The sequence below is a fragment of the Pantherophis guttatus genome, chromosome 7 (assembly GCF_059756535.1).
Source record: "Pantherophis guttatus breed Tessera chromosome 7, ASM5975653v1, whole genome shotgun sequence".
In the NCBI taxonomy this organism is placed as follows: domain Eukaryota; kingdom Metazoa; phylum Chordata; class Lepidosauria; order Squamata; family Colubridae; genus Pantherophis; species Pantherophis guttatus.
This window is the reverse complement of record NC_142069.1, coordinates 1,690,850-1,705,149: the sequence shown is the minus strand read 5'-3', so window position 1 is coordinate 1,705,149 and position 14,300 is coordinate 1,690,850. Positions and strand designations below refer to the sequence as shown.

Below are 14,300 nucleotides of genomic sequence, written 5' to 3'. Positions count from 1 at the left end.
GGCCTTCAGGGAAAGCTGCACACTCCTGAACTTGAGGGATCTTCTCAAAACTAGTCTGCATATTAGTTGGCCCTTGAGGAAAGGACTTCTGAGATGGTGTGAAGTTCTCCTCAACCGAAGCAATCATATAAGCAGGGTTTTGGTATGAGATAAGGAAAACAAAAGATCTTTGTCCATTTTGACACCCTAGTACTTTTAGCTTTCTGGCCCAGGTTTCTCCTTCCAGCTCGTACTATTTGTTGTTCTTCCATGCTCCGATTCAAATGTAAGATTTGGGGATCGCTGCAAATCAGCTTGATTGAATACGGGCCTATCCCACTGTACAGGGGGAAGGATTGGACCGCTGTACATGGTCCAATCCTTCTCTGATCTGTCCCCGTCCACACACACACACAAACACAGCCAGCCGAGGGTTAAGTAAGCACTTGGCACACACCCAGGTCTTTATCTCCAACTTGGCAGCGATATACACACCGTCTGCCAAGTGCTTTTATTTCCACAGAAACAGAAAGATAATATACTCAGCGTACAAGAGTCCAACAAAAATAATATTCCTCTCAGCAGTTTTCGGACGATGCTTTAGTGACTATCCAAGGTTTATTTTTGTTCGTCACAGGGATCACTGGCCACCACCCTCTATTATATAGTCTCTGGGGTGTGGTCCAGTGACTCAGTTCTAATCCCTAGCACGCCTCCTGAGCTGCTGCAATCGTTTATCACGCCTTCGGAGGCGTGCGTCCAGGAATGATGTCTCTCCTTCACTCTCATCTGAGACACCTGTCTCCCTGCTAATCTCCTCTCCCTCGGCCGGCACCTGAGACAGTGCCAGAGGGGAGGGGCCTGGAGAGGGAGGCCTGGCTGACTCCTCTTCCTCATGCTCGGAGCTTTCTTCCTCCGATGGGATAGGCTCAGAGGGCGGGGCCACAACATTCTCTGTGGCTATGTAAAACAGGTCTCCTGTTGCTGCTGATGGTCGTGATGATGATGACGATGATACAGATTTTTGATTATGCTTCTTGTTTTCCCTCACATTTTGAAGAGAGGTGACTTTCTCCTTCAGTTGGCTGGAGTGGCTTTTCTCCACATGGTAACTATGGTCCATCTCAGCCAGTTCATACTGTGGACTCTGGAGGGGATTCTTAAGTTCTTCAGAAGGTTCCAGACCTCTCCAAGGGCTTTCTGAAAGGCAGCCCTTCTCACATTGGGGGAAGACTCCTTGGCCAGGGACTATGTGCATTTCTTTGTGGAGTTCTTCAATGTATCTCTCTCCCAAAGATTTGTTTTTTTGGCTCTAACTGATGGATCGTTGTGTTGGGATGGTCCAACTTTTCTCTGTTGTCCTCCATGGTTTCCTGCAGGTCTTCTGTTGTGGTCTTAAGTTGATCCACTGTCCGTTGGCGAAAGCTGTGCTGCTCTTTCATCCATTTTTTTTTTAAAAAAATTGTCTGGAATTCCTCAGTCTGAAAGTCAAAGGAGTCTCCCAGTTGCTCAACTCAGAGGTGGAGACCTTCACTTAGAGATCACCCAAGGATTTTGACTATAGGAGCGTTTCCCTCCCCCCCCCAAGTTGCTGACTTGGTTGAAAAAATGGAGAGACACAATGTCACACCCTGTCTCAGTTCAGGCATCATTTTGCTAACCTGCCTTAAGTCCATACCAGTGGTGGGTTGCCCCTGGTTCGGACAGGTTCTATGGAACCAGTAGTAAAACCAGAGGGAGGCTCCGCCCACCGAGCCCAGCGTCATCAGAACACTTCTGCGCATGTGCAGAAGCTTCTGTGCATGCGTGCAGCCCCGTTGTGAACCAGTAGTAAAGGTAAGCAGAACCCACCCCTGGTCCACACATACCACAAAAGTGGCCATGGTTAAGAAACCTTGACGTAATCCATCAATACTGATCTCTCTTCAAACTATCCTGACTTCCCATTTGATTCTGACTCCAATTCAAGGCGTATCTTCTATCAAAACCCTCCGAAGGAGTCAGAATCGGCTATCAATCAATTCAGCCATCTCTGGTGCTTCTGTTAACAGTAAAAGGTGTTGGCCATTCAAGTTAGGATGGACCCCTTTCCAAGTACTTACGAGTCCCAATGAGATTTGACACCTACATGAAAGTTGCTTTTGAACCATTTGATGGAAGGGAAATTTCTGGCATTGTCATTAGGGAATGACTTAATTAGGGATTATGAACTACTAAAACGGTTTCCTTATCAGATTCCTGGTCTGGAAAAAGTCTTAACTGTCAGAAGTCAAATTAAGAGACTTAGGAAGGGGACCTAACCAAACCTTTTGCTTCTATTTGGATAGCCAAATTGGCCTGCTTACAACAGATCATTTGGTGACAATTCAAAGTTACCAGGGCACTGAAATACCTGGCTTCAACCATTTTTTTCCACATTTATGACCATGGCAGCATCCCCATGGTCACATGATCAAAATTCAGACACTTGGCAATTGACTCGCATTTATGACAATTGGAAGGTCCCGGGATCACGTGATTCCCTCTTGTGACTGTCTGACAGGCAAAGTCAGTGGGGGGATCCAGATTTACTTAATAAAACGTTATTCACTTAACCACCACAGTGATTCCTATAACAGCTGCAGCAAGAAAGGTTGTAAAACAGAGGCAACTGTCTTGCTTAGCAACAGAAAATTTGGGACTCAATTATGGTTGTAAGTAGAGGATTGCCTTTAGTCCGTCGAGCGTCAGAATTAAAAATAAATATGAAGAACACACTGTCCATTTCCTGATGCCTATTAAACCAAGGAAGTTAGGCTAAATTTAGGTGAAGCTTTACATCAACCTATTGAAGTGTTCAACAATTTAACATGGTTTATAATCTTTGGGCAAACCAAATTAATCATCTGTTTATGCCCACGGGGGAATGCAGAAATTTCCTGCTAAGGCAGCCATTCTGGTTAATGGACACACAAATGTTCCCATAATGAAGTGGACATCCAGCAATTAATGAAATTAGAAATGTTTGTCCCTTGCTATGGTACAAACAGTCAACATTTATTTGAGGCTGGCTGCTCCCTTCCCCAATTCATTAGAGCGACAGTTTCATCCAGTGGACACTCAGTTCAGGAATTGGGGGACAGTTTGAATGTCAGAAAGCCAGAGGGAAAAGTGCCTCCCCCAAAAGTAACATCAAGAACACCCAAAAGAAAGAGATGACAACCCTTTAAAGAAAAAGGGCCAAAAGGGTGAGTAGAAAGAGTAGAAATTCAGCAGAGGCTTTCTAAGCCTGCAAAACTTAGATGAGGGTTTATAAAACTGGAGTGCAGAGGAGGGGGAGAAAAAAAAGAGCAGAGGAATGTACAGAATTAAAATATCTGGTTGGTGCATTAAAAGGAGGGAAAGTGATATTTTGCCTCTAGTGGGTTGTTCAGCATTTTTTTAAAAGAAAGAAAGAAAGAAAGAAAGAAAGAAAGAAAGAAAGAAAGAAAGAAAGAAAGAAAGAAAGAAAGAAAGAGAGAGAGAGAGAAAGAGAGAGAGGGAGGGAGGAAGGAGAGGAAGGAAAGAAGAGAGGAGAAAGGGAGAAAGCAGAGGGAGGGAGGAAGGAAGGAGTGGGGGGGAAGGAAAGAAGAAAGGAAAGAAGGGAGGGAGAGAGGAAGGAAGGAATTGCAAATGTTAGGAAAAAATAAAATTAGTCTAGCATGTTTGGGATTTTTTGGGTGGGGGGGAGTAATGTCATATGCGTAATGACATCATTAGACAAATGCGTAGGCATTGGGTGCAAGACACAAAGGCTTTGCATCCACCACAATGCCATCACACAAGTGATCCAAACAGAGGTGGGCCAGTTTGGGTCAAAACAGTTGCAAGCATTGTTAGGGGCAAGTGTCGTCTAGGAACTCAACTATTGTCTTCACAGGTTGTGTGAACCATGTTTTCGCCTTAAATCACGCTAGTTTATTGGTTTGGGCCTGTGGATAAAATCATCCATGACTACATGCCATGGGTTTTCTTAACCTGGATTTAGGAGTTGGGCAAACCCAGCCAGCTGTGGATTAGTGTTTATTTTCCCATCTGTGGAACCAAACCCGAGTTTGTTGATGTAAGCAAAAAGATTAACACTCGAGGATAACAGAACCTGAAGGCTTCCTTGCAATTCTGGGAAAACGTATTCCTTAGACAAACACACACACACACACACACACCACTTACATATAGACAACTAATTCCCAACAACTAATTCCCAACACTGTCAAATTATTTACTAAGACTGCATTACTATTCTTCTTCTCATCCTTCCTAGTACCTATCTCCTCCCACTAATGACTATAACCGTGTTGCTTGCATCTCTGCAATTTATATTGTTTTGTTTCCTCGTATGATTTGATTGCTTATTAGTAACCCATGACTATCACTAAGTGTTGTGTCTTATGATTCTTGATGAATATATTTTATTTTTCTTTTATGTACACTGAGAGCTTATGCACCAAAGACAAATTCCTTGTATGTCCAATCACACTTGGCCAATAAAGAATTCTACTCTACTCTACTCTACTCTACTCTATTCACAAACTGATGCGCAGCAACATCTAATTTGCTCCCATGCATCTGCTGTTCTCCATTGCAACATCCCAATGCATCGCCGTTCTATGTCCATAAACTCTTTGCTAGGAAAGACGGTTGTGGGCCAATCTGCACCCTATGTCCACACCTCCTTCTGACCAGTTGACTTATAAATGGGGCAGGAGGAGGCCATGTCCTGCCCAGAAGGAAGGGAGGCTGCCGTCACACCAAAACACCCCATCCGAATCCAGGCAGGTGAGCCACGTTCACTTTGAGCTCCTGGTTCAGTTCTGGAGAGACTTTGGGTCGCTCTGCGTTTTCCCAACTCCGTTTGAAAATTATTGCACGAACCTCCCTTTGGGAAGATGAAATAAACAGGCTTGAACTTTCAGTGTGGGAAAAATTAAGATATAGGTCGTCCTCAAATTACAGTAGTTCATTTTGCAACCCTTCATTTGCATTTCAGCTCAACTCCTGCAGCCATGTCAGATGATCCTTGGCTCAGCCTTGGTTCTTCTTTCAGCCCCTTCCCTTCCCTTCTCCCGAGCGTCTTCTTTCTCTGTGCTTTCTTCTCAGATGGGAGTGACTTCCTTCTTCCATGGCTGCTTGGTTCTTCTGATTTTCTCCTCCATTTTGCAAGGTAGGTTCTGGCAGCTGAGCTCTGCAGACATGCAAGGCCATCTTAACATGGTAAGACGCCAGCAGGTTTCTGAAAACGCAGTCCTGGTTTCATGGAAAGCAAGTTGCCCATTGAGCTTAGACATCTGGAAGCACAACTGACCTTGAAAAGAAGGAAGGCTGAGTCAACCTTGAGCCGGTCAGGATCGAACTGCTGGCAGTCGGCAGAGTTATTCTGCAATACCGCACTTTAATCACTGTGCCACCACGGCTCTAGTAGCAAGACAGGTAGCCCTCAACTTATGACCGCAATTGGGACCAGAACTTCTGCTATTAAATGAGTCGCGTCTGATTTTTATGATCTTTTTTTTGCCATGGCTGTTAAGCAAACCGCTGCAGTTGTTAAGTGAATCACATGGTTGTTAAGCAAACCTGACTTCGGCCATTGACTTTGCTGGTCAGAAACCAGCTGGGAAGATTACAAATGGTGATTACATGACCCCAGGATGCTGCAATCATGAAAAATACATGCCAGTTGCCAAGAGCCCAAATTTTAATCACATGACTGTGGGGATGTTATGACAATTGTATGTGTGAGAACTGGTCCTAAGTCACTTTTTCCAGTGTTGTTGTAACTTTGAATGGTCACTAAACAAGTAATTGTAAGTTGAGGACTACCAGTATGGCAAAGGAGGCTACAATACCACGGAGAAAGGGAAGGGAGAAGGGAAGTGAACATACTTGGAAGTATGTAATTATTATTCCCTACAGAAGCATGGGGAGTATCTGGTGGAATGATAAAATAAGGAAGGGGATGGGAAAATGCACACAAGAGATAGAAACACCCCCCCCCAACATTTTATAAAGCGTACGTGGAGAAAAATACTGGTAAACTGTGAAGTCAGAGAGAACCAGGAATAGTTAAAAACAATATCTTTTTTTGATGGAAGCAAAACATTGTTTTGTGGTCGGTTGAAAAGGGCTAAACAAAAAGCCTCCAGCTATATGAATGGACTCAAAGTTTTACATTTTATAATACTTTATAACTTAATAAAAATGTTTTTTAAAAATATAAAAAAATAAAACTGGTGGCATGATGTCAGGGAATTGCGCAGCACGTATCCAAATGGTCAGAGACACTGGTACGAACCAGCAGTTTTATATACATAAATTTATTTTACATCTATGTATAGCAAGCTATAGTCAGGCGAACAGCAAACTAGACAGTCAGGCGAACAGGAGCATCATGAGATAAATCACAGGGCACACAAGGCACACAGAAGAAAAAGGTGGGGAGGAAAAGGGAAACTCCTCCTCCACATCCACAGCAACCAATCACAGCGCAGATTGCCTCATGCAGGAGCCAGCTGTCTTCACTCAACCACAATTGTGTGTTCTGGCCCACTGCACAACCTCACTGCTCCAGCTACTTCTCATCTTCTGATCCAACTCCCTGCTCAATACCATCTCAGATAACAATATAACAACCGCTATTCCTTCAAACAGCCAGGTTCTTGAGATGTTGGTTTCCAGTATGTCCATGAGTTTGACCTCAATTTTGATCTATCGTTGAGATACACCCACCCAGACTTCATAATACATGTTGCCTCAGTTTCATGGACCTCACCACCCCCAGCATACTCCTTGAGACTCACTTTGTTCCTCTCACGTTGAACTCCAATTTCCAGGGTTCCTGCCGGCCTCACCCTACTCATAGAGTGATAAAGTAACAGGGCTGGAAGGTTAACATAACAGAATAACAGAGTTGCAAGGGAACTTGGAGGTCTTCTAGTCCAACCCCTTGTTCAAGCAGGAGAATACTATATTATTCCAGACAAACCTCCTCTTAAGAACCTCCAGTGATGGAGCACCCACAACTTCTGGAGGCAGGTCATTCCACAGATTAATTGTTCTCCCTGTCAGGAAATTTCTTCTTACTTCTAGATTGGTTCTCTCCTGGATTAATTTCCATCCATTGCTTCTTGTTCTGCCTTTCTGTGTTCTGGTGAGCCCCTCTCTTCTTTGTGGTAGCTCTGTAGATATTGGACATTGGATTATGGTTGCCATTGTTCTCCGTGTCTGCTCTGTCTACCCTTCCAACTTGTTCCTTGCATTCTCTTTCCACCACCCTTCACTCCTTTTTCTTTTCCTCAAGGTGTGGCTGTTCTCTTAAGATCTTGAAATCTTTCAGGAAGTTCCATCCATCTTGAATTGTTCCATTGTTCCATTCTTTGCAGCATTTGTGTTCCATTGCCCCAAAGACTGGATGCCCTATAAAGATCATTGCTATAAATTCTTTGAAGACTTTCTACCTTGGCTTCAGGCAGAGGTAAGTGATGGTTGGAGAGCCAAGCTTGTCCTGCCCTCTTCTTTGTGGCAGCTCCTCAAATACTGGAATACTGATAACATATCACCCCTAGTCCTTTTTTTCCTCTAGAACAGGGGTGTCAAACTCAAGGCCCGGGGGCCGGATTTGGCCTGGGGGCTGAATTTGGCCCACAGGGTACTTAAATCTGGCCTGCTGGGCCACCCTGGAAACAGCAAACGGCCAGCTCGTGGTTTCTACGCCCGGCCCAGACTGATCAGGCACTGATCTACAACCTGGTGGTGGCCCTTTTTGTTTGTAGAGTGTTGCAGGAGGCCATTGCAGCTGAAAATGGGGCACAGGAGGGGCGCACAGGGCCTCCCGAGCTCCGTTTTCGCTGGCAGAATGCTAGCAAAATAAACTTGCTTGTCCTCCGCTGCCTAGGGCTCTGGACAGCCTGTGTCTCCCTGGTCTCACCTTCCTCTGCTGGAGACAATGGATCCCCTCAGCCCCGCCCAGACCACCACAGGCACCCCCGACATGAGTGATGTCAAACTGGCCACAACCACCAGGCCCCCCAAGGTCAAACATAATCCCAATGCGGCCTTCAATGAAATTGAGTTTGACACCCTTGCTCTAGAACAGGACATCCACATTCATATGTGGTGGCTGTTGAGAGTCTGCACCCCCATAAATCTCTCCTGTCCTCTTCCCAGATCCCCCTTAACTGGCTGCTATTATCCTAACTGCTGCCTGCCAATCCCGCATTTAAACCCAGTGTTGTGTGAGAAAGTTTTTCCTTTGGCTGGTTCTGAATTTGAGTTTAGGTAGAAGGCTGAGCATGAACATGGTGAGACAGGGAGAAGCTTCACCAGATCGATAAACATATTTTTCAACCTCAGCAACTTTAAGATGGGTGACTTTCAACTCCCAGAATTTCCCTGCCAGCATGTTTTAAGATGGGTGGACATTTCCATCCAGCAGTCATGCATTTAGCAATAGCAATAGCACTAAGACTTATATACCACTTCATAGAGCTTTATAGCTCTCTCTAAGCAGTTTACAGAGTCAGCCTCTTGCCCCCAACAATCTGGGTCCTCGTTTTACCGACCTCGGAAGGATGGAAGGCTGAGTCAACCTTGAGCCTGGTGAGATTCGATCTGCCAAACTGCTGGCAGCCAGTGATCAGCAGAAGTAGCCTGCAGTACTGTACTCTAACCACTGCACCACTGCGGCTCATTTGCAGCCATTTGCAGAATCCCACGGTCATGTGACCAGAATTTACAAAATTTTTGGTGGAAACCGGTGTTTACTTCTGGTTTTCAGCAAAAACTGCCCCACAATGAACACAAATTCTCTTAACGACTGTAGTGTTTGCTTAACATCTGCTGTAAAAAAAAGTCATAACATTAAAATAAAGTGATGATTCACTTTACAACCTGATGACTTGCAATTGTACTTGTCAGGCTCAATTATGGTCATAAGTCGAGGACTACCAGTTGTCCAAATCTCACATTCTTGCTGAATATCAAGTTTGAAGTAGAATATTGAAACCAGAGAATTATTGGGAGCAATATAAAAATGTCTTGAGGTTTCAGGTGAACACTTCAATATATTATTAGATGTCATTTTTTTTCATTTCTAAATTTTAAAATAATATGATTTTAAAAAACAACGAATTTCGAAGCCGTACAGACAGCTTTTGGCTGATAAATTATACATGATCAACAAAACACTGGGTAGTGACCGGGTGGTTTCTTTTGAGGGACCCAGTCATGCTATAGCACCTTCTACTGAATTGAAATACGAAAGTAAAAGCCCAGAAAAAGCTAAAATTTGCAATTGTGGTTCAATGATCGTTCCAGTAAATTTGACTTCATGCTTGTTCTCCAATGAGAAATCAAACTTGGGAGAACTTTGTTGACTGGGAGGAAAGTTCTAAGTAGGTTTTGGATGCTGCTTAAAAATAAAAGATCTCGTTCCACTCCAATGCAAATTATGGAGGAGGTCTTTTGGCTGTTGATTTCCATCCCATTGTCCTTGATAAGGTCAGTACTAACCGGGTGTTGACCCATTGTTCTGACCCAGCTCCCCAAACAGGACAAACCTTCTGAAGTGAACTCAAAAGATTCCTTTATTAGGAGCACCAGCAGTCCCAGCAAAAAGTTTCTCTCTCACTGCAGGCTAACAAGTCAGTCTGACAGGGAGATGAATAGTTGTCTACCACACCTATTCATCTCCGCCCCCTGCCTTTTACCCCCAGAGCTCAGGTGGGGCTTCGCTAGCAGCGGTGGCTCTTCCGTCCCAAGGACTGGCCCATAGATTTCCACTGCTCTCCTCTCCTCTGCCTTCTGCGCATCTGTGCGTCAGGCACTGGACTCAGCTGTTCCTCCTCTTCCTCATCAGCCACCTCCAGACCTGAGGGCTGTTGACTCTCCACCTGAGGGCTGATGGATGGCCCAGGCTCTGCCTCTGTCTCCTTCTCTCTCCCTCTTCCCTCTTGGAGCTCTCAGGTTGCCTTGATGCTGACCCTGATTCCCACGCCTCCTCCTCCTCTGATTCGGCTGCTGGAGGGGTCGACGGCCGACAGGCCATCATCTGAAGACAAAACAATTTCACCAAAATGACAAGAGATCCTTTGGAGCACCTGAGATGAAGCAACTGAAAGAGAAAATAATAAAGGATGGTCATGATGGAACCGGAACATCAGGGATAATCAGAACAGGTGGACAAAGAGAAGCTTTTCTTCATACAGGTCCTGAAACATTCTAGACCAGTGTTTCTCAACCACAGCAACTTGAAGATGGGTGGACTTCAACTCCCAGAATTCTCATGTCTCATTGAGGGAATTCTGGGAATTCAACTCTGCCCATCTTGAAGTTGCTGAGGTTGAGAAACATCGTTCTAGGCTAAAAAATTACAGATGGGAATCGCCACCCAGAGTCCGTGTTGGGTTGAATAGCCTTATAAATGTAAATTATAAATAAGGAAGGAAGGATGGGAGAAAAAAAGAAAAAAAAAGCGAAGATTAGCAGGTGCATCAAATGCTGTCTTTGCTTCTTTCAACTTCTTACTGGCCATCTCCACCCAACCACCATTCTCTTGGTCTTCTTTGCTTCTTGATCCATTCTGCTATCTCTTCCTTGCAACCCTCATTTATATCCTCCTCCCCCAGGGGTGTCAAACTTGATTTCATTGAGGGACGCATCAGGGTTGTGTTTGACCTTGGGAGGCTGGGATGGGTGTGGCCAGGGTGGGCATGGCCAGCTTGACGTCATGCGTGTCAGGGATGCCTTTGGCGGCCCAAGAGCTCTACCAGTGAAAACGGTCTCCCAAGCTCCATTTCCGGCTGTGACAGCTTCCTGCAACCCTCTGCCAGTGAAAATGGAGCTCGGAGGTGTGTGTGTGCATGTGGCCCTCCCAAGCTCCATTTTTGCTGGCAGAAGCACTGCGGGTCCTTCGCTGCTTCCAGGGTGGCCCCACGGGCCAGATCTAAGCACTCCTCGGGCCAGATCTGGCCCCCAGGCCTTGAGTTTGATATCCCTGTCCTACACTCTTTCTTTCTTCTAGCCCCTCCCTTTTGTCTTCAATTCCTTCAGCACCCAAAGACTCTTGAACCTCTTTCTTAAGTACCCCATGCCCATTGCTTTCAGCTCATCAGCAGTAGATATCATTCTACATTGACTTCTTCCATTTATTTCTCTCTGGTAGATTCCAAGTCACAATCGAAGCTGGGAAGCACTGTCTAGAGATGTTGGTATAAGGTTGGCCAACACAGCCAGTGGATGTTGATGAAGCCTGCTAAAGCTCGTGGAGAGATGACAAATCCTCCCACCAGTTCTTCAGGATGAAATCCTCTCCTTGTTTTTGGTCTCCTGCAGGTAGACTGCATAGTTTCTGAAAGGAACAGCCATCTTCTCTCTATCCCCGATGAAACAGTGATGAGCAAAATAAATGAGTGGCTTCTTCCTATTCAAATCTCACAGCCCATTTGGATCGGACTGTACAACCTCAAAGGAGGGAAGGTCAGTAGGGGCTGTCATGACTGGCAGTGCCCAGTAGGGGGGGTCAGTACGGGTCCAGCTGCCAGAAGAGTCTCTCCAAAAAGGTCAGGGAGCAGCTGCAAAATGGTACAGATTTGTCCCAGTGTTGGAAAGCACATTCCAGAAAGCAGAAACTTCCTTAAAAACTATAGATAATTGTGAACATTTTAATCCATAACCTTTTTGCAAGTTGATAAAATACAAATTCCCTGCAGTGAATATTCAATAAAGTATAATTCAAATAGAAGCACTTTCATCATTCAGAGGTAGGTGCCGTGTTTTATCAGCAAAAGCTGATAAAAACAGTCAAATAGATCAAAAAGCAGAAAAAAAATAGATAAAATCCAGCAAGGGATTGAAATAAATCAGCACCAGCCAATTAAGATTTAAAGCTAGAAAACAAAACAAACATTCAGAAGGTTTCATTGTTTACAAGAATGTTCGGCTGATAGGAAAAAAAATGACTTTCCAGCTGCTCCCATAGGTAGCTGCAATCTTCAAGGTTGCCCCTTCTGGGTGTGTCCACAATGATCCAAAATTCATCTTAGGCCATTCCGTGTTGCACCATTCAATTCGAGGGAGCAAGATTGCCAGAAAACCAGCTCTGGCAGCAAAAACAGATGATCATGGGAAGGAAAAGAAATTCTTCCTACCCAGTAGCAGCCATCTCGGGGAGGAGTCTCCCCAAAAGCTACTTTTGAGCACAGAAGCTTCCCAACCACTCCCTGATTCTGGGGGCCAGAAAGGCAGCTGAAGGCATAGCAATTTTCTCCCCACCTTTGTTCTTTGCAGCGACGTTGGCGATGGACAGATATGTCTACATCAATTTACAGAAACTGGAACAACTTAGAAGACGCCAATAATAATAGGGACAAGAATTGTGTCATGATGGCCTACACTGCAGGTAAGGCCACCTTTCCAAGAAGTGAAAGAGCTTGGGTTTTACAGACATGTGGCCGTGCCCCCTCCCAGAATTCCTTGCTATTCCCTGCTCCTGGAGCCAAAAAAATGGGTGGTTGCAGCAATTCCTAAACATTCGGAGTGGGCTGGTTCAGAGGAGGACATTTTAAGGGAGGGAATTGTGTGGGATGGTGCTTGATTTTGAAATGGGATCAGAACTATCAAGATCCCATCTAAGTGGTGCATCAGGGCCAGAGAGAGAAACCCTTTTCCTCATATTTTTCTTATCTGTTCTCATTCAGTCTGATGTAAGAGAATTAGCTTTCTCTAAAGAGAAGAATCCCATGATTTTGTCCCAGATGGAAGGCAGACATCTGGCCTCTTTTTTAGACTCCATGTAGCTAAGAGTTAGGGTCTGTTCTCCAGTGCATCATCTTCTCCCACCTTCTGCCCTAAGGAAGATCTCTGGAGGAAACTCTCCTTTTCAGTAGCAGGGCAATTCGCTGAGCTAATGGTGAGTCCTAACTTTGAGAAACATTTTTGGGGAATCAATCTGTTTTCCAAAACACCTGAGGGCAAGACAAGAAGGGCAACAGGGCACGGCTTGATTTGTTTTGTCTTGGTTTGATATGGCTTGGCTTGGCTTGCCTTGGTTGGGCCTGGCATGGCAGCCTTCAGGGCAAACTCCAAGTCCAGAAGGAACGTACCTTCAGGGTCTTCCTGAATTGAGGGGGAAAGTCTTGCAGATGTAGGCAAGAGGGATGTCTCCAAACTTTGATGCAGGGGAAACTGGGGAATGGGGGGGGGTGGTGGAAGTGGAGGGAAACTGATCCTGTAGCAGAAAAAGTGAGGTGAAGCCCCCACATGGTGAGTCCTCTTCAACTTTCCAGTCATATTTATAACCATCAATTCCTAGTCACCACTTCAGCCTGTGGTGCTTAACCACAAACATTAAAAGAACCCATCCTTGATGAAACAGTCAGAAAATATGGCAAAATTTCAGAATGCCAAAGGAGCTGAAGGCAAATGTCTTCAACACCTTTTTATAACCAACTAGAGAGGAACTCAACTCCACTTCTTAGAAAAATGCAATAAATATTGCAGCCGGTTTCAATTCTAGATCGGGTTTCGTACAAAAGCAAGATGTCCACTCCTTGAATAAACACATTTTTAGGGGGTGAGAGCTGCATTTTCCATCTCACTGGGTTTCCACTATTTGGGAAGTAAGTAGGAAAGAACAATTAGGAAAGTCTGACCAGCCCCACCCCTCTCTCTTCTTCTAGGTGCCCTGAAGTGGTATGCTGAAAATTGTTCCCTTCCATTCAACTACGTGTGTGAAATGTGACCCCGAAGGATTGCAGCTGTTCTTCCAAAGGCAAATGGCACTGACCTGAATGGTAGCTTTTCCTTTCCAGGGCCTCCAGTTCAATCCAGTCCATGTTTGCAGTTCTGTTGTATATCTGATTGACCTTTCTCTTGGCTGTGATACTGTTGAATAAAACACCCTTCCAAATAACACTCGTGACTCTGAGTTTGCCTCTTTAGAGAAGATGTACCCAGCAGGTAGACATCTGGGGCATCTGCCTTGGTCTTTTCCTCAAGGAAAACAATTCCAGACATGGCTCTGATGGGAGTTAGGCTTCCTTTGATAGAAGATGGGGACCTGTTCTTCAGAAGGCTGGGACTGAGTACAAGGAACACACAAGCTACAACCGGGAGGCAGAAATGACATCTGATTCAGTATTCCTCAGCATCTTCAACTTTAAGCATGTGAACCTCAACTGCCAGAATTTCCCAGCCAGCATGTTTTGCTAGAAATTGGAAGTAAATGCCAGAAGTTAGCAAAAAATGCAAACTATTATGGGATGTTGCAAAGTAACCTGGTCAAAGTGAGCTGGTTACCGAACAACCAA

General features: G+C 44.9%; 1 protein-coding gene across 2 annotated transcripts; it reads left to right on the top strand.

The window, feature by feature from the left end:
• The first annotated feature begins 3,133 nt into the window (after positions 1-3,133).
• LOC117656236 (C-type lectin-like) lies at positions 3,134-13,903 on the top strand. Of its 2 annotated transcripts, XM_060688738.2 has the most exons (6): positions 3,134-3,206; positions 5,098-5,161; positions 7,377-7,468; positions 11,326-11,469; positions 12,280-12,391; positions 13,671-13,903. In XM_060688738.2, exons 2-6 carry the CDS (start codon positions 5,098-5,100, stop codon positions 13,730-13,732), a joined length of 474 nt encoding a protein of 157 aa, XP_060544721.2. In that variant the 5' UTR covers positions 3,134-3,206; the 3' UTR covers positions 13,733-13,903. The 2 variants fall into 2 exon arrangements, with proteins under 2 accessions (XP_060544721.2, XP_087730494.1); XM_087874368.1 differs by lacking the exon at positions 3,134-3,206 and having other exon boundaries at positions 3,977-5,161.
• The last annotated feature ends 397 nt before the right edge of the window (positions 13,904-14,300 follow it).

What these genes read in the sequence shown, in the direction of transcription:
- LOC117656236 (XM_087874368.1), top strand. Translation starts at nt 5,011, where the DNA reads ATGATCCTTGGCTCAGCCTTGGTTCTTCTTTCAGCCCCTTCCCTTCCC. An exon ending in ACAACCTCAAAGGAGGGAAG is followed by an intron (nt 11,470 to 12,279) that starts GTCAGTAGGGGC and finishes TGTTCTTTGCAG; the next exon opens with CGACGTTGGCGATGGACAGA. An exon ending in CATGATGGCCTACACTGCAG is followed by an intron (nt 12,392 to 13,670) that starts GTAAGGCCACCT and finishes CTCTTCTTCTAG; the next exon opens with GTGCCCTGAAGTGGTATGCT.